The sequence below is a fragment of the Papio anubis genome, chromosome 5, assembly GCF_008728515.1.
Source record: "Papio anubis isolate 15944 chromosome 5, Panubis1.0, whole genome shotgun sequence".
NCBI lineage: Eukaryota > Metazoa > Chordata > Mammalia > Primates > Cercopithecidae > Papio > Papio anubis.
Window position 1 is genome coordinate 170448060 of NC_044980.1, and position 10328 is coordinate 170458387.

General features: G+C 50.9%; 1 protein-coding gene across 1 annotated transcript; it reads right to left on the reverse strand.

The window, feature by feature from the left end:
• Positions 1 to 762: 762 nt before the first annotated feature.
• Positions 763 to 7931, reverse strand: PROP1 (PROP paired-like homeobox 1). The gene is made up of 3 exons (XM_003900603.5): positions 4411 to 7931; positions 2681 to 2913; positions 763 to 1589 (listed from the first exon to the last, which is right to left on the reverse strand). Exons 1-3 carry the CDS (start codon positions 4517 to 4519, stop codon positions 1251 to 1253), a joined length of 681 nt encoding a protein of 226 aa, XP_003900652.2. The 5' UTR covers positions 4520 to 7931; the 3' UTR covers positions 763 to 1250.
• Positions 7932 to 10328: the final 2397 nt, after the last annotated feature.

A 10328-nucleotide genomic window follows, 5' to 3' on the forward strand; every position in this document is an offset into this window, starting at 1 on the left:
TGTAAATCAGTGAATTATGAGTAAAATAAGTGCATAATAAGCAATATGATATAAAAATTGTACCATGAACTAGGCTCCATGCTGTTTCTTTTGAGAGGGTTCAGACCAGGGCATTTCCCAGACAAGGCAGGTCCCTTCCTGGGAATGGCCCCTTATCAGCCTCAGATGGTTTGGTCTTAGAAAAGTTTGCCCTAAGTCAAATGGCTTCTTCTCCATCAGAAACCACATATGTTAAAATGTGCCGCTGATTTAAAAGTTAGTTGAAGGCAGATGTTGAAGACTTCTACAGGCAAAACTAATCAAATGTTATTTATGTATTTTTTATAAGACATTGAAGAGCATTCCTTGATGTTCAGATTTGCACAGGTTTGTTGGAAGTGGGATAGACTACAGTTAAGGGAACCTATGCAGACAGTAAGTCAGAAAATACGGGGTCAGAAAAAGCCAAGTCTCTGCTGGAATGGAAAGGAGAAGACACTCCCTAGAGATATTTCAGCCGGGCGCGGCAGCTCACGCCTGTAATCCCAGCACTTTGGGAGGCCGAGGCGGGCAGATCACGAGGTCAGGAGATCGAGACCATCCTGGCTAACAGTGAAACCCCATCTCTACTAAAAATACAAAAACAAAATTAGCTGGGCGTGGTGGCGGGCGCCTGTAGTCCCAGCTACTCAGGAGGCTGAGGTGGGAGAATGGTGTGAACCCAGGAGGTGGAGTTTGCAGTGAGCCAGAATCGTGCCACTGGACTCCAGCCTGGGTGACTCCGTTTAAAAAAAAAAAAAAAAAAAAAATCCTAGGACAGAATAAACAAAAGTGAGTGACTGATTGGGATGGCGGGGTGGGCAGTGGGGAAGGGATGTATAGGTAGACTCTAAATCAGAAGCCTTACTGAAATCAGCCAGAAAGAGCTGGGATCTTCTTCAACTGTGATCTCAGTTAATGAAGGCCCTCACGTCCGAGCCCTTCAATCATCTCCACTCACCAGCAACTGTCTCCATCAATATCACCCTTCAGCAGGCAGCTCCACGGGGGCCTCTTTGCCTGTCTCTTCCAGCAGCTCACCTCCCCAGATTTCCTCCACTCATCACCACAGTGAGAATTCACCACGATCTCCCACTTTTAAATTTCCAATTGCTGAGCCGACCCTCACCATACTTCTGCTTCGCCCATAGAAGGAAAGGAAGCCACCCCAATTTCTTGTTTTGTCACGAGGGCCACAGGCTGGGGATCACCTTAGTGGTACTTGTTTGACCTCAGTTCCAGGACTTGGATGGCTCAAGGCTGAGGGGGAGCATGGGAGGGGGTGGGGGGCAGGGCAGATGGCCAGCAGGGGTTGGGTGCAAGGCGGGGTACCAGTCCTCAGACTGGTGTGGCAAAGCAAAGGCGCCTCCTGTGGAGGGCTGGGAGGGGAGGGCGTGGGTGTAGGGGTGAGGGAAGCAGGTCACTGGTGGCGGTGGTGGCGCGTAGGAGTAGGGGCAAGCAGGGGACTCTGGCAAGAAGCTGGAAAAGGCAGCAGGAGACAGATGGGCCAGGGGCTGAAGCAGTGAGCGCTCTTGCTTCCGTTGCTTAGCTCTGCGGTTCTGGAACCAGACCTGAGAAGGGGGAGCAAACACATCAGAGCCCACACCTGACATTGGTGCTGACACCCTACTCCAACGACAAGAGGTGCAGGGACAGGAAGCAGGCCTCTCCAGCATGGCCAGAGGAAGTAAAGCCCTTCCACAAGGTTGGCTGAGCCTGGTCTGCTGCCAAAGGAACCCACAGACTTATCCCCAACCTGCATCCACTTGTGCTCTTTTCTACCACTCTGGGCGAATAAGAAATGTCAACTTCCAACAAGGAGATAAATATGGTGACAGTGACATTTCCCTTCCCCAGAGAATGGGAAATTTCCCCTACGGTTAAGTTTAACAATGAAGACTGTAGATAAATGTAATTGCTATAGACAAGCTTGAATTTAGGGTAGGGTTTATTAAAGCTAACCAACTCTGGGGTTAGGGTTGAAGGAGCGTCTGGCTCATTGAGTTTCAAGGCTATTATTAGGGACAAGGTTCCGAATGTGTGTGAACAGTTAGGATTGAACTTCCGTTGGAATTGGCATCACTATATATATATATATATATATATATATATATATTTTTTTTTTTTTTTTTTTTGAGACAGAGTTTCGCTCCTGTTGTTCGGCTGGAGTGAAATGGCACGATCTTGGCTCACTGCACCCTCTGCCTCCCGGGTTCAAGTGATTCTCCTGCCTCAGCCTACCGAGTAGCTGGGATTAATGATAGCCATCTGCCACTATGCCCAGCTTATTTTTTGTATTTTTAGCAGAGATGGGGCTTCACCATGTTAACCAGGCTGGTCTTGAACCCTTGACCTCGTGTGATCCACCCACCTTGGCCTCCCAAAGTGCTGGGATTACAGACGTGAGCCATTGTGCCCAGTCAGAATTGGCATCACTATTAAAAATTGAGGGTAGGTGTTGAAATTCAAGTTAGATTAGCATATAGCTAGGGTTAAACTCAAGTGATATGATAGTCTCGATGCAGACGCTCTGATGCTGGTGGTCTGATGAGGCCTGTGTCTGGTGACTGTTTAGGTTAGGGTTACAATGCCTAACATTCTAGGATAGCACCAAAGAAACCTGAATTTCTTCCCTGAGAGAGGAGGGATCCTGGAGCATCACCTGGATTCGGGCCTCGCTGAGGCCGGTGTCCCGGGCAAGACTCTCCCGGGCCCAGATGTCGGGGTACTGGTTCCTCCCAAAGGCTGACTCCAGCTGTTCCAACTGCACTGGGCTGAAGGTGGTACGATGGCGGCGCCGGGAGTGCGGGCGGCCCCTCTGTCCTCCTTGCGGGGAGAACCTTGGTCTCCCAACTCCTGCACCAGGGAGCCTCCTGCAGGGTGGAGCACTCGAGTCTGAGAAGGGAGAGAAGCGAGAGGTGGCTTCTGAGGAGGACGCTCCTCAGTGCTGGACCACATGTGCCTGTCCCCGGATTCCGCTCAGTGCTTCCTGTGCTGCTCCAATCTTTTTTTTTTCTTTCTTTCTTTCTTTTTTTGAGACAGAGACTTGCTGTCTCCCAGACTGGAGTGCAGTGGTGTGATCACAGCTCACTGCAGCCTTGAACCCCTGGGCTCCAGTGATCCTACTGCCTTAGCCCCCTGAGTAGCTGGGACTACAGGTGCGCACCAACACACCCAGCCAATTAAAAAAAAAATTAGAGATGGGGTCTTGCTATGTTGCCCAGGCTGGTCTCAAACTCCTGGCCTCAAGCAATCCTCCCATATCAGCCTCTCAAAGTGCTGGGATTACAGGACTGAGCCACTGGCCCCAGCCCTGCCCCACCGGGAATCTTTTAGCTGCCCATAGCCTGGTTCCTGCACCCTGCTCAGCCTCGGCCCCGGTTGCCTCTGAGTCTCTGACACCAGGCTGTGCTGTCTACGCAGGGCACACCCTCAGACTCATTCCTGGCCCTGGCACTCGTGCACTGTCTACCTGGCCACTCTACCGTCTGCCCGCTTCCTACTGCACCGCCAGACACACACCCCTCCATGGACATTCACCTCTCTGGACACGCACAACCGCCTAGGGCTCACCCTGCGGGTCTGCTGTGTGCACCTGCACCCTAACCACCATCCCAGTGGTCTAGGGAAGACCCAGTGCTTGTCCCCTGCTGGCGAGGCTCAGGTTCAACCTGCGCCTTCTTCAAACTGCTGCCATCTCCTGCACCCCTCACCTGGGAAGATGAGCACCCCCCTCTTCCGCTCAGACACACCCTTCCCTACTTACTTTTCATCTTCTCCCTACCCCTGCCCTGGCCCAGCCACCAGCCTGCAGGAACTTGAGCTCGTGGGAAAGGCTTGCCTCTCCTCCCCACAGGCTCCCTAAGCCCCCACACTAATTAGTCTGAGAGCTGCTGGGGAGGAGAGAACAGGCAGGGAACGGCACACCTGGAAGGCGCCCACCAAGAAAAGATGTTTGGAGCTGAGGCACCGTCCCCATGGGGGCCCAAGGGTGTGGACCCTCCTAGAGCTCACTGTCCGCCATGGGGACACACACGGAGCCCGCTCTCCCACCCGGGACCCAAAGCCCTGGCCCCTCCACCTGCCTTCATCAGAGAAGGCAGTGCCTTGGGCTGACCAACGCTGAGGTCAGGAGTGAGGGGACAGAGGTAACTGTCTCACATCCCCACCGCAATGTGAGCTGTTCAGCCGCCCCACCTGCCAAGGGCTCGGTTCCCCAGTCTGTAAAGCCGAGGGGTGCTCCAGTCCCTTACTTTCGAAGGTTCCCACAGTTTTAACATGCTGGGATTCTGTTTTTAGTTTCTCCTCCTAACCTTCTTCATGGAGCCTATGCTTTCAGCCTCACACCCGCTACCTCCTCAGGGACCCACACACACCGGGACAGTCACTCACCCACCATGGTGGTCAGGGTCCCAGCGGCCGGGTATCTCTCTGGCAAGAGGCTGCTGCCGACTTGTCCCTTCTTTGGCTTCTCGGCCTGGCGCCTCCTTTCTGCTTCCATGGCTCGCCACGGGGACCAGGTGTCCCTGAATCTGTGACTCAAGATTTCTCTGCTTCCGCAGCTCCTCTCCACACCTATTCTCTCCCCTTCTCCCCCTGCGAGTGCCACCCTCTGGGTCTCTGTCTGAATGTGTGTAGGTGCAGGTAGCTATCGCTGACTTTTCACTGTCTTTACCTTTTTTCTAATTGTTTCCTAATTCCCCCTTCCTTGGCTTGAGTGTCATCTCATTCTCCTGTCTCGGCCTCACCTGTTGCTCTGTTTCTGACTCTACTTTTCTCTGCCTGGCCCTTCTCTCCACCGGGATGCCGCTCTCTTCTGTCAGCTGCCTACTTTCCCATTCCACTCCCCAGTCTTGGAGGAGTGACCTCCTCCTCGCCCCTGCGGGCCCCTCCAATCACACGGTCGCCAGAGCCCCCTTGCTCAGGGAGGATCACAAGCCGGATGAGGGAAGGTGTTCTGTCGGAGGGTCCAGGGACTGGGGCCAAGGGCTCGTATTCCCAGAGGACGGGATTCTTTTGTCCTATTAAATCCCCTCCTGGGAGCAGGCAGAGGGAGGAGGAGAAAATGCATTCCTCCTGAGACCCCCTCCTCACAACCCCACTGTGGGGAGAGGAACAAAGAGCTGGGGAAAGGGACCCAGGAATGGAGCCTGCCTGGCATCTCAGCATGGGGGTGACACCCAAGGACCTGTTTCCGGGAAACTAAAAAAGGAGAAGTCACAAGTGCACGCCAGCCCCTCTCAGACACCCTGATAGTTCAGAATACACCAGCCAGTGCTCAGGCCAACCTGAACCCACTCCGGAGAATGGGCCTCCAGGACACCTTAGCTCTCAAGTACTGTCTGATTTCCTCCCTCAAACACCACCTCCTCATTCACCCGGAACCCTCAGGACACCATGACCTTCCGAGGTCACCCAGACCCTCCGAAAACGCTGACCTGAACATCTGCATTCCAGGTGCGTCCTGACCCCCCATCCTGCCCCAGACTTCAGGACTCAGAAAGTGACTGAGATTCCCGTGGCATACTACATTCTGATTCTTCAAGGAAATCCTAACACTGGGAATCCCTGAGCAGTCGGGACAGCCTGGTCCCACAGTAGTCTGTCCCTTGAGGTTACTTAGACCCAGGAAGTATATTCTGACATCCCTAGGACACCCTGACCGCTTAAGGATGATGCGACAGCCCAGTACCTTAGGATCCCCCGGGACACGCTGACACCCAGAACACTTCACCTCTACTTCTCAGGACACATGGACCCCCCCCGGAACACACTGTACCCACAGGACAGTCTGATTCCCAAGGTCATGCCATCATACAGGTCCTTTAAAAACACCCTGATGATTCAAGACAGGAAATCATAATCCTTTAGGATTTCGATGCTTACGGTGGTGTCCATGGATCAACAGCAGCAGCAGCAACGGGAGCGTGCTGGAAATGCAGATCCCCGGGCCCCACCTCCGTCCTGCTGAGTCACAATCTCCACTGTACCAAGTGCTCCAGGAGAACTGAGTGCACGTGGATCTTGAGTCAGCTGGGGCTGCCATGACGAAATAGCACAGACTGTGTGGCTTAAACCGTAGACTTTTGTTGCTCACAGTTCTGGAGGCTGGGAAGTCTAAGATCAAGGGGTCCGCCTATTCAGCTCCCCTGTGAGGGCTCTCTTCCTGGCTTGCAGAGGGCTGGCTGCCTTCTCACGGTGCCTTCATATGGTGGAGAAAGAACCAGCTCTGGTTTCTCTTCCTCTGCTTTTAAGGACACTAATCCCATCATGGGCCCTCACCCTCATGAGCTCATCTAAACCCAATCACCTCCACAAATCCCCACCTTCAAATACCATCACGTCGGGTGTTAGGACTTCAACATAGAAATTTTGGAGGCACACAAAAGTTTAGTCCATAACGTTAAAGTTGAGCAACACTGCTCTTAATATTAATCCTTCTCCCCTGCGGCCTCCTGGAGCACCTGGACCCCACGGCAGTCCTAACCTAGCAAGACCCAGTGACGCGCAGTCAGCTCAGACTCACAGGAGAACACTGAATTCCAATGCACCCTGCTGCCGGGGGTGCCCATGCTGGTCCTGTCAGGCCCTTGAATCACAAGGGCACTGAGGATGCATTCACTCTCTAGGACACATAGACCCTCCGAGAGGCTCAGACCTCTGTACCTTACACTCAGCACGAGAGCTTGGGCTCACAATGACTCTGTGACCCTCTAAGACACCCAGACCACAGGGACATGGTGAGATTTGGGAAATTCTAACCTTTTAAGGAATTCCTGACCTTACAGAATCTAGACAGTCAAGGGCATCTTGCCTTCCTGCCCATTCAGAGCTCCCAATTTGCTTGAATCTTGCAAAGGTGATGCTGACACTGAAAAACCACTCAACACGCCAACCCCAACCCAGGAAATACCCTGACCACACTAGCCTGATCCACGGGACATTTTGACAAAGTAAAGACATATCCTGGTCTCCCAAAGCACTCTGACCATCCAACATGCCTTTGACACATGGGATGTCTTAATGCCAAGGCTCTCCAACCTTCCAGTGTACTCTGGCTGTCTCAGCCCTAGACTTGTCAGTAGGCACCCTAGTCGCAGTCACTCTCCCCCTCTCCTAACACACAGACAGCCCAGCACAGCTTCGACACATTAGGGCCCCCTGAATCCAAAAGGCGATTATTCTAACCCTGGAGAGATTCTGTCCTCTCAAGGCAACTATTTCCTGCAAGACACTCTGTAGAATACATCCCCAGAACTGCCGGAACATCTTCACTTCTGCCATACTCTCACCCCTGCCTAGCACGTTCTGCTCATCCAGGACCCTCTGATTTCCTGAAAATGCTTTGATTGTACAAGAATACCTTGGTATTCTACTCCATGACAGGTCCATTCAAGTCTACCCAAACCTTCGAGGACCACCAGAGATCCAGAAAACCTTGATTTCCTGCATTCAAATACCAAAAGGATATGCTGACCTACCTGAAAACCTTCACAGCTCTGGACTCCCAGGACATCCAGGAGTCTCTGAATCACGGAGCCAGACCCACCTTCAAAACATCTTAACTCCACGCAAGCGGTGTGATCTTCCAGGACAGTCTGACCTCAAAGCTGGTGATGTTGCAAGGATACTTCAAGTATTCTGACATGATGAAAATTCCTGTAGGCCCAGAACAGCTGCCTCCCCTGACGCCCTCTCTCTCCAATACCCCTGCCTTCCCAAGATGTTCTAAGTCTCCCAGACTCTCTTTCACTGTTAAGATCTCATCTGATCCTATAAGGTCTCTTTGGATCCTCTAAACACTCCATTCCCCAGGGTCCTCTGACCTTTTAAAATCCTACAAGATGCCGGGCACAGTGGCTCATGCCTGTAATCCCAGTACTTTGGGAGGCTGACGCAGGCAGAAAACTTGAGGTCAGGAGTTCAAGACTAGCCTGGCCAACATGGTGAAACCGTGTCTCCACTAAAAATACAAAAAAATTAGCCAGGCATGGTGGCACATGCCTGTAGTCCCAACTACTCAGGAGGCTGAGGCTGGAGAATCACTTGAACCTGGGAGGCGGAGATTGCAGTGAGCCGAGATCATGCCACTGCATTCCAGTCTGGGCGACAGAGCGATAACTCTGTCAAAAAAAAAAAGAAGTCCTACAAGACACTTGGAACCTACATGGGCCTGCTTATCATCCAGAGACAAGGCAAACCCACAGGACACTACGCTGACCGTACAAGGACCCCCTGTCTCCAACGGATCAGGTCTCTATGACGACACACTGATTCCCCTGATTACTATAAACCATAGCTTACTCTGAGCATATGAACACCCTACCTTCTAGAGTGTTTGACCCTAGATGATTATGTGCGTGTGTGTGTATATATATACACACATACATATATGTCTACACTTTTTTTGAGACAGGGTCTTGCCCTGTCATCCCGGCTGGAGTGCAGTTGTGATCGTAACACACTGCCGTGTCAAACTCCTGGGCTCGAGCGATTCTCCTGCCTCAGCCTCCTGAATGGCCAGGACTACAGGTGTGCACCACCATATCCAGCTAGTGTTTGCATGCTTTTGTACAGACGCAGCCTCACTACAATGCCCAGAGGAATATCTTACTGTACCAAGTCACTGTGATTCCTAGAGCATTTTAGCCATCCAAAGTTACTTAGACCTGCCAGTGCCTCTGACACCTCAGGAAACTCCAACCCCATCAGGACACCCTCCCTATCTAGTCCACTGCGATGCTGCAGAAAATGTATTGAACAGTAAAGAAATTCTATGGAAAAGAGTGTCCCTTAAGGACACTCTGATCCTAGAAGAACATCTGCAAGTCGGGCTGTCCGAATTCAAATTCCAGAACCAGCCCTTGCTTGCTGTTATGTCATCACTTTAAGCCTCACCTTCCTCATTTGCAAAATGAGCACAGTACTGGAACTTTCCTTCTGTGTTCGAGCAGGCGTGAAGAATGCCCTATGAAGACTCTATCAAAGAAACGAATTCTAGTTTTGTTTAGCTCATCTGTTCAGAAAAGACAATGTAAAGATACTAGTATGTTGAAAAAAAAAGGAAATAGATATACGAGTAGACTGGGGTCTTAGAAGGCTAAGGTTAACACCTTAGCAAAAAGAAGAAAATATACTCATAGTAAATAATTCATCACATCAACCAATAAAAAACCATATGATTATCTAGTATTTGCTAAAACTCAACACTTTTTTTTTTTTTTTTTTTTGAGATAAGGTCTCAGTCTGTCACCCAGGCTGGAGTGCAGTGGCATGATCTGAGCTCACTGCAACCTCTGTCTCCCGGGTTCAAGTGATTCTCCTCCCTCAGCCTCCTGAGTAGCTGGGACTACAGGTGCGTGCCATCGGAGCCGGCTAATGTTTGTATTTTTAGTAGAGACGGGGTTTCACCATGTTGACCAAGCTGGTCTCAAACTCCTGATCTCAGGTGATCTGCCTGCCTCAGCTTCCAGAGTGCTGGGATTACAGGCATGAGCCACCGTGCCCGGTCTCAATTTTATTTGTTTGTTTGTTTGTTTGTTTGTTTGTTTTGAGGCAAGAGTCTCGCTCTGTTGCCCAGCTGGAGTGCAGTGGCACAATCTCAGCACACAGCAGCCTCTGTCTTCTGAGTTCAAGTGATTCTCCTGCCTCAGCCTCCCAAGTAGCTGGGATTACAGGTGCCTGCCACCAATCCTAGCTAATTTTTGTATTTTTGGTAGAGACAGGGTTTTGCCAAGTTGGCCAGGCTGGTCTCAAATCCTAGCCTTAAGTGATCCCCCCGCCTCAACCTCCCAAAGTGCTAGGATTATAGGCTTGAGCCACTATGCTCAGCCTTATTCAAAATTTTTAAATGATATAACTATTAGCAAAATATTTAATAAAGGCCATGCATTGAAACCTACAAGATATTTTGATAACAGTGATCTGTCAAAAACTTGTCATTCTTAAATGATGAAATGTAATGAGCATTCTCCTAAGATCAGCAGAATCACAGGGCTGGCTGCCTCTACTCCTGCTGTGCAACATTGTCCTGATGTCTCAGCCAACCCAATTAGACAAGAAAAAAACAAGAGGTATAAGGATTTGAAAGAAAGAAAATTCTTTTCTTTTCTTTTTCTTTTTTTGAGACGGATTTTTGCTTTTGTTGCCCAGGCTGGAGTGCAATGGCGTGATCTTGGCTCATGGCAACCTCCACCTCCCGGGTTCAAGTGATTCTCCTGCCTCAGCCTCCCAAGTAGCTGGGATTACAGGCATGCACCACCATGCCTGGCTAATTCTGTATTTTTAGTAGAGACGGGGTTTCTCCATGT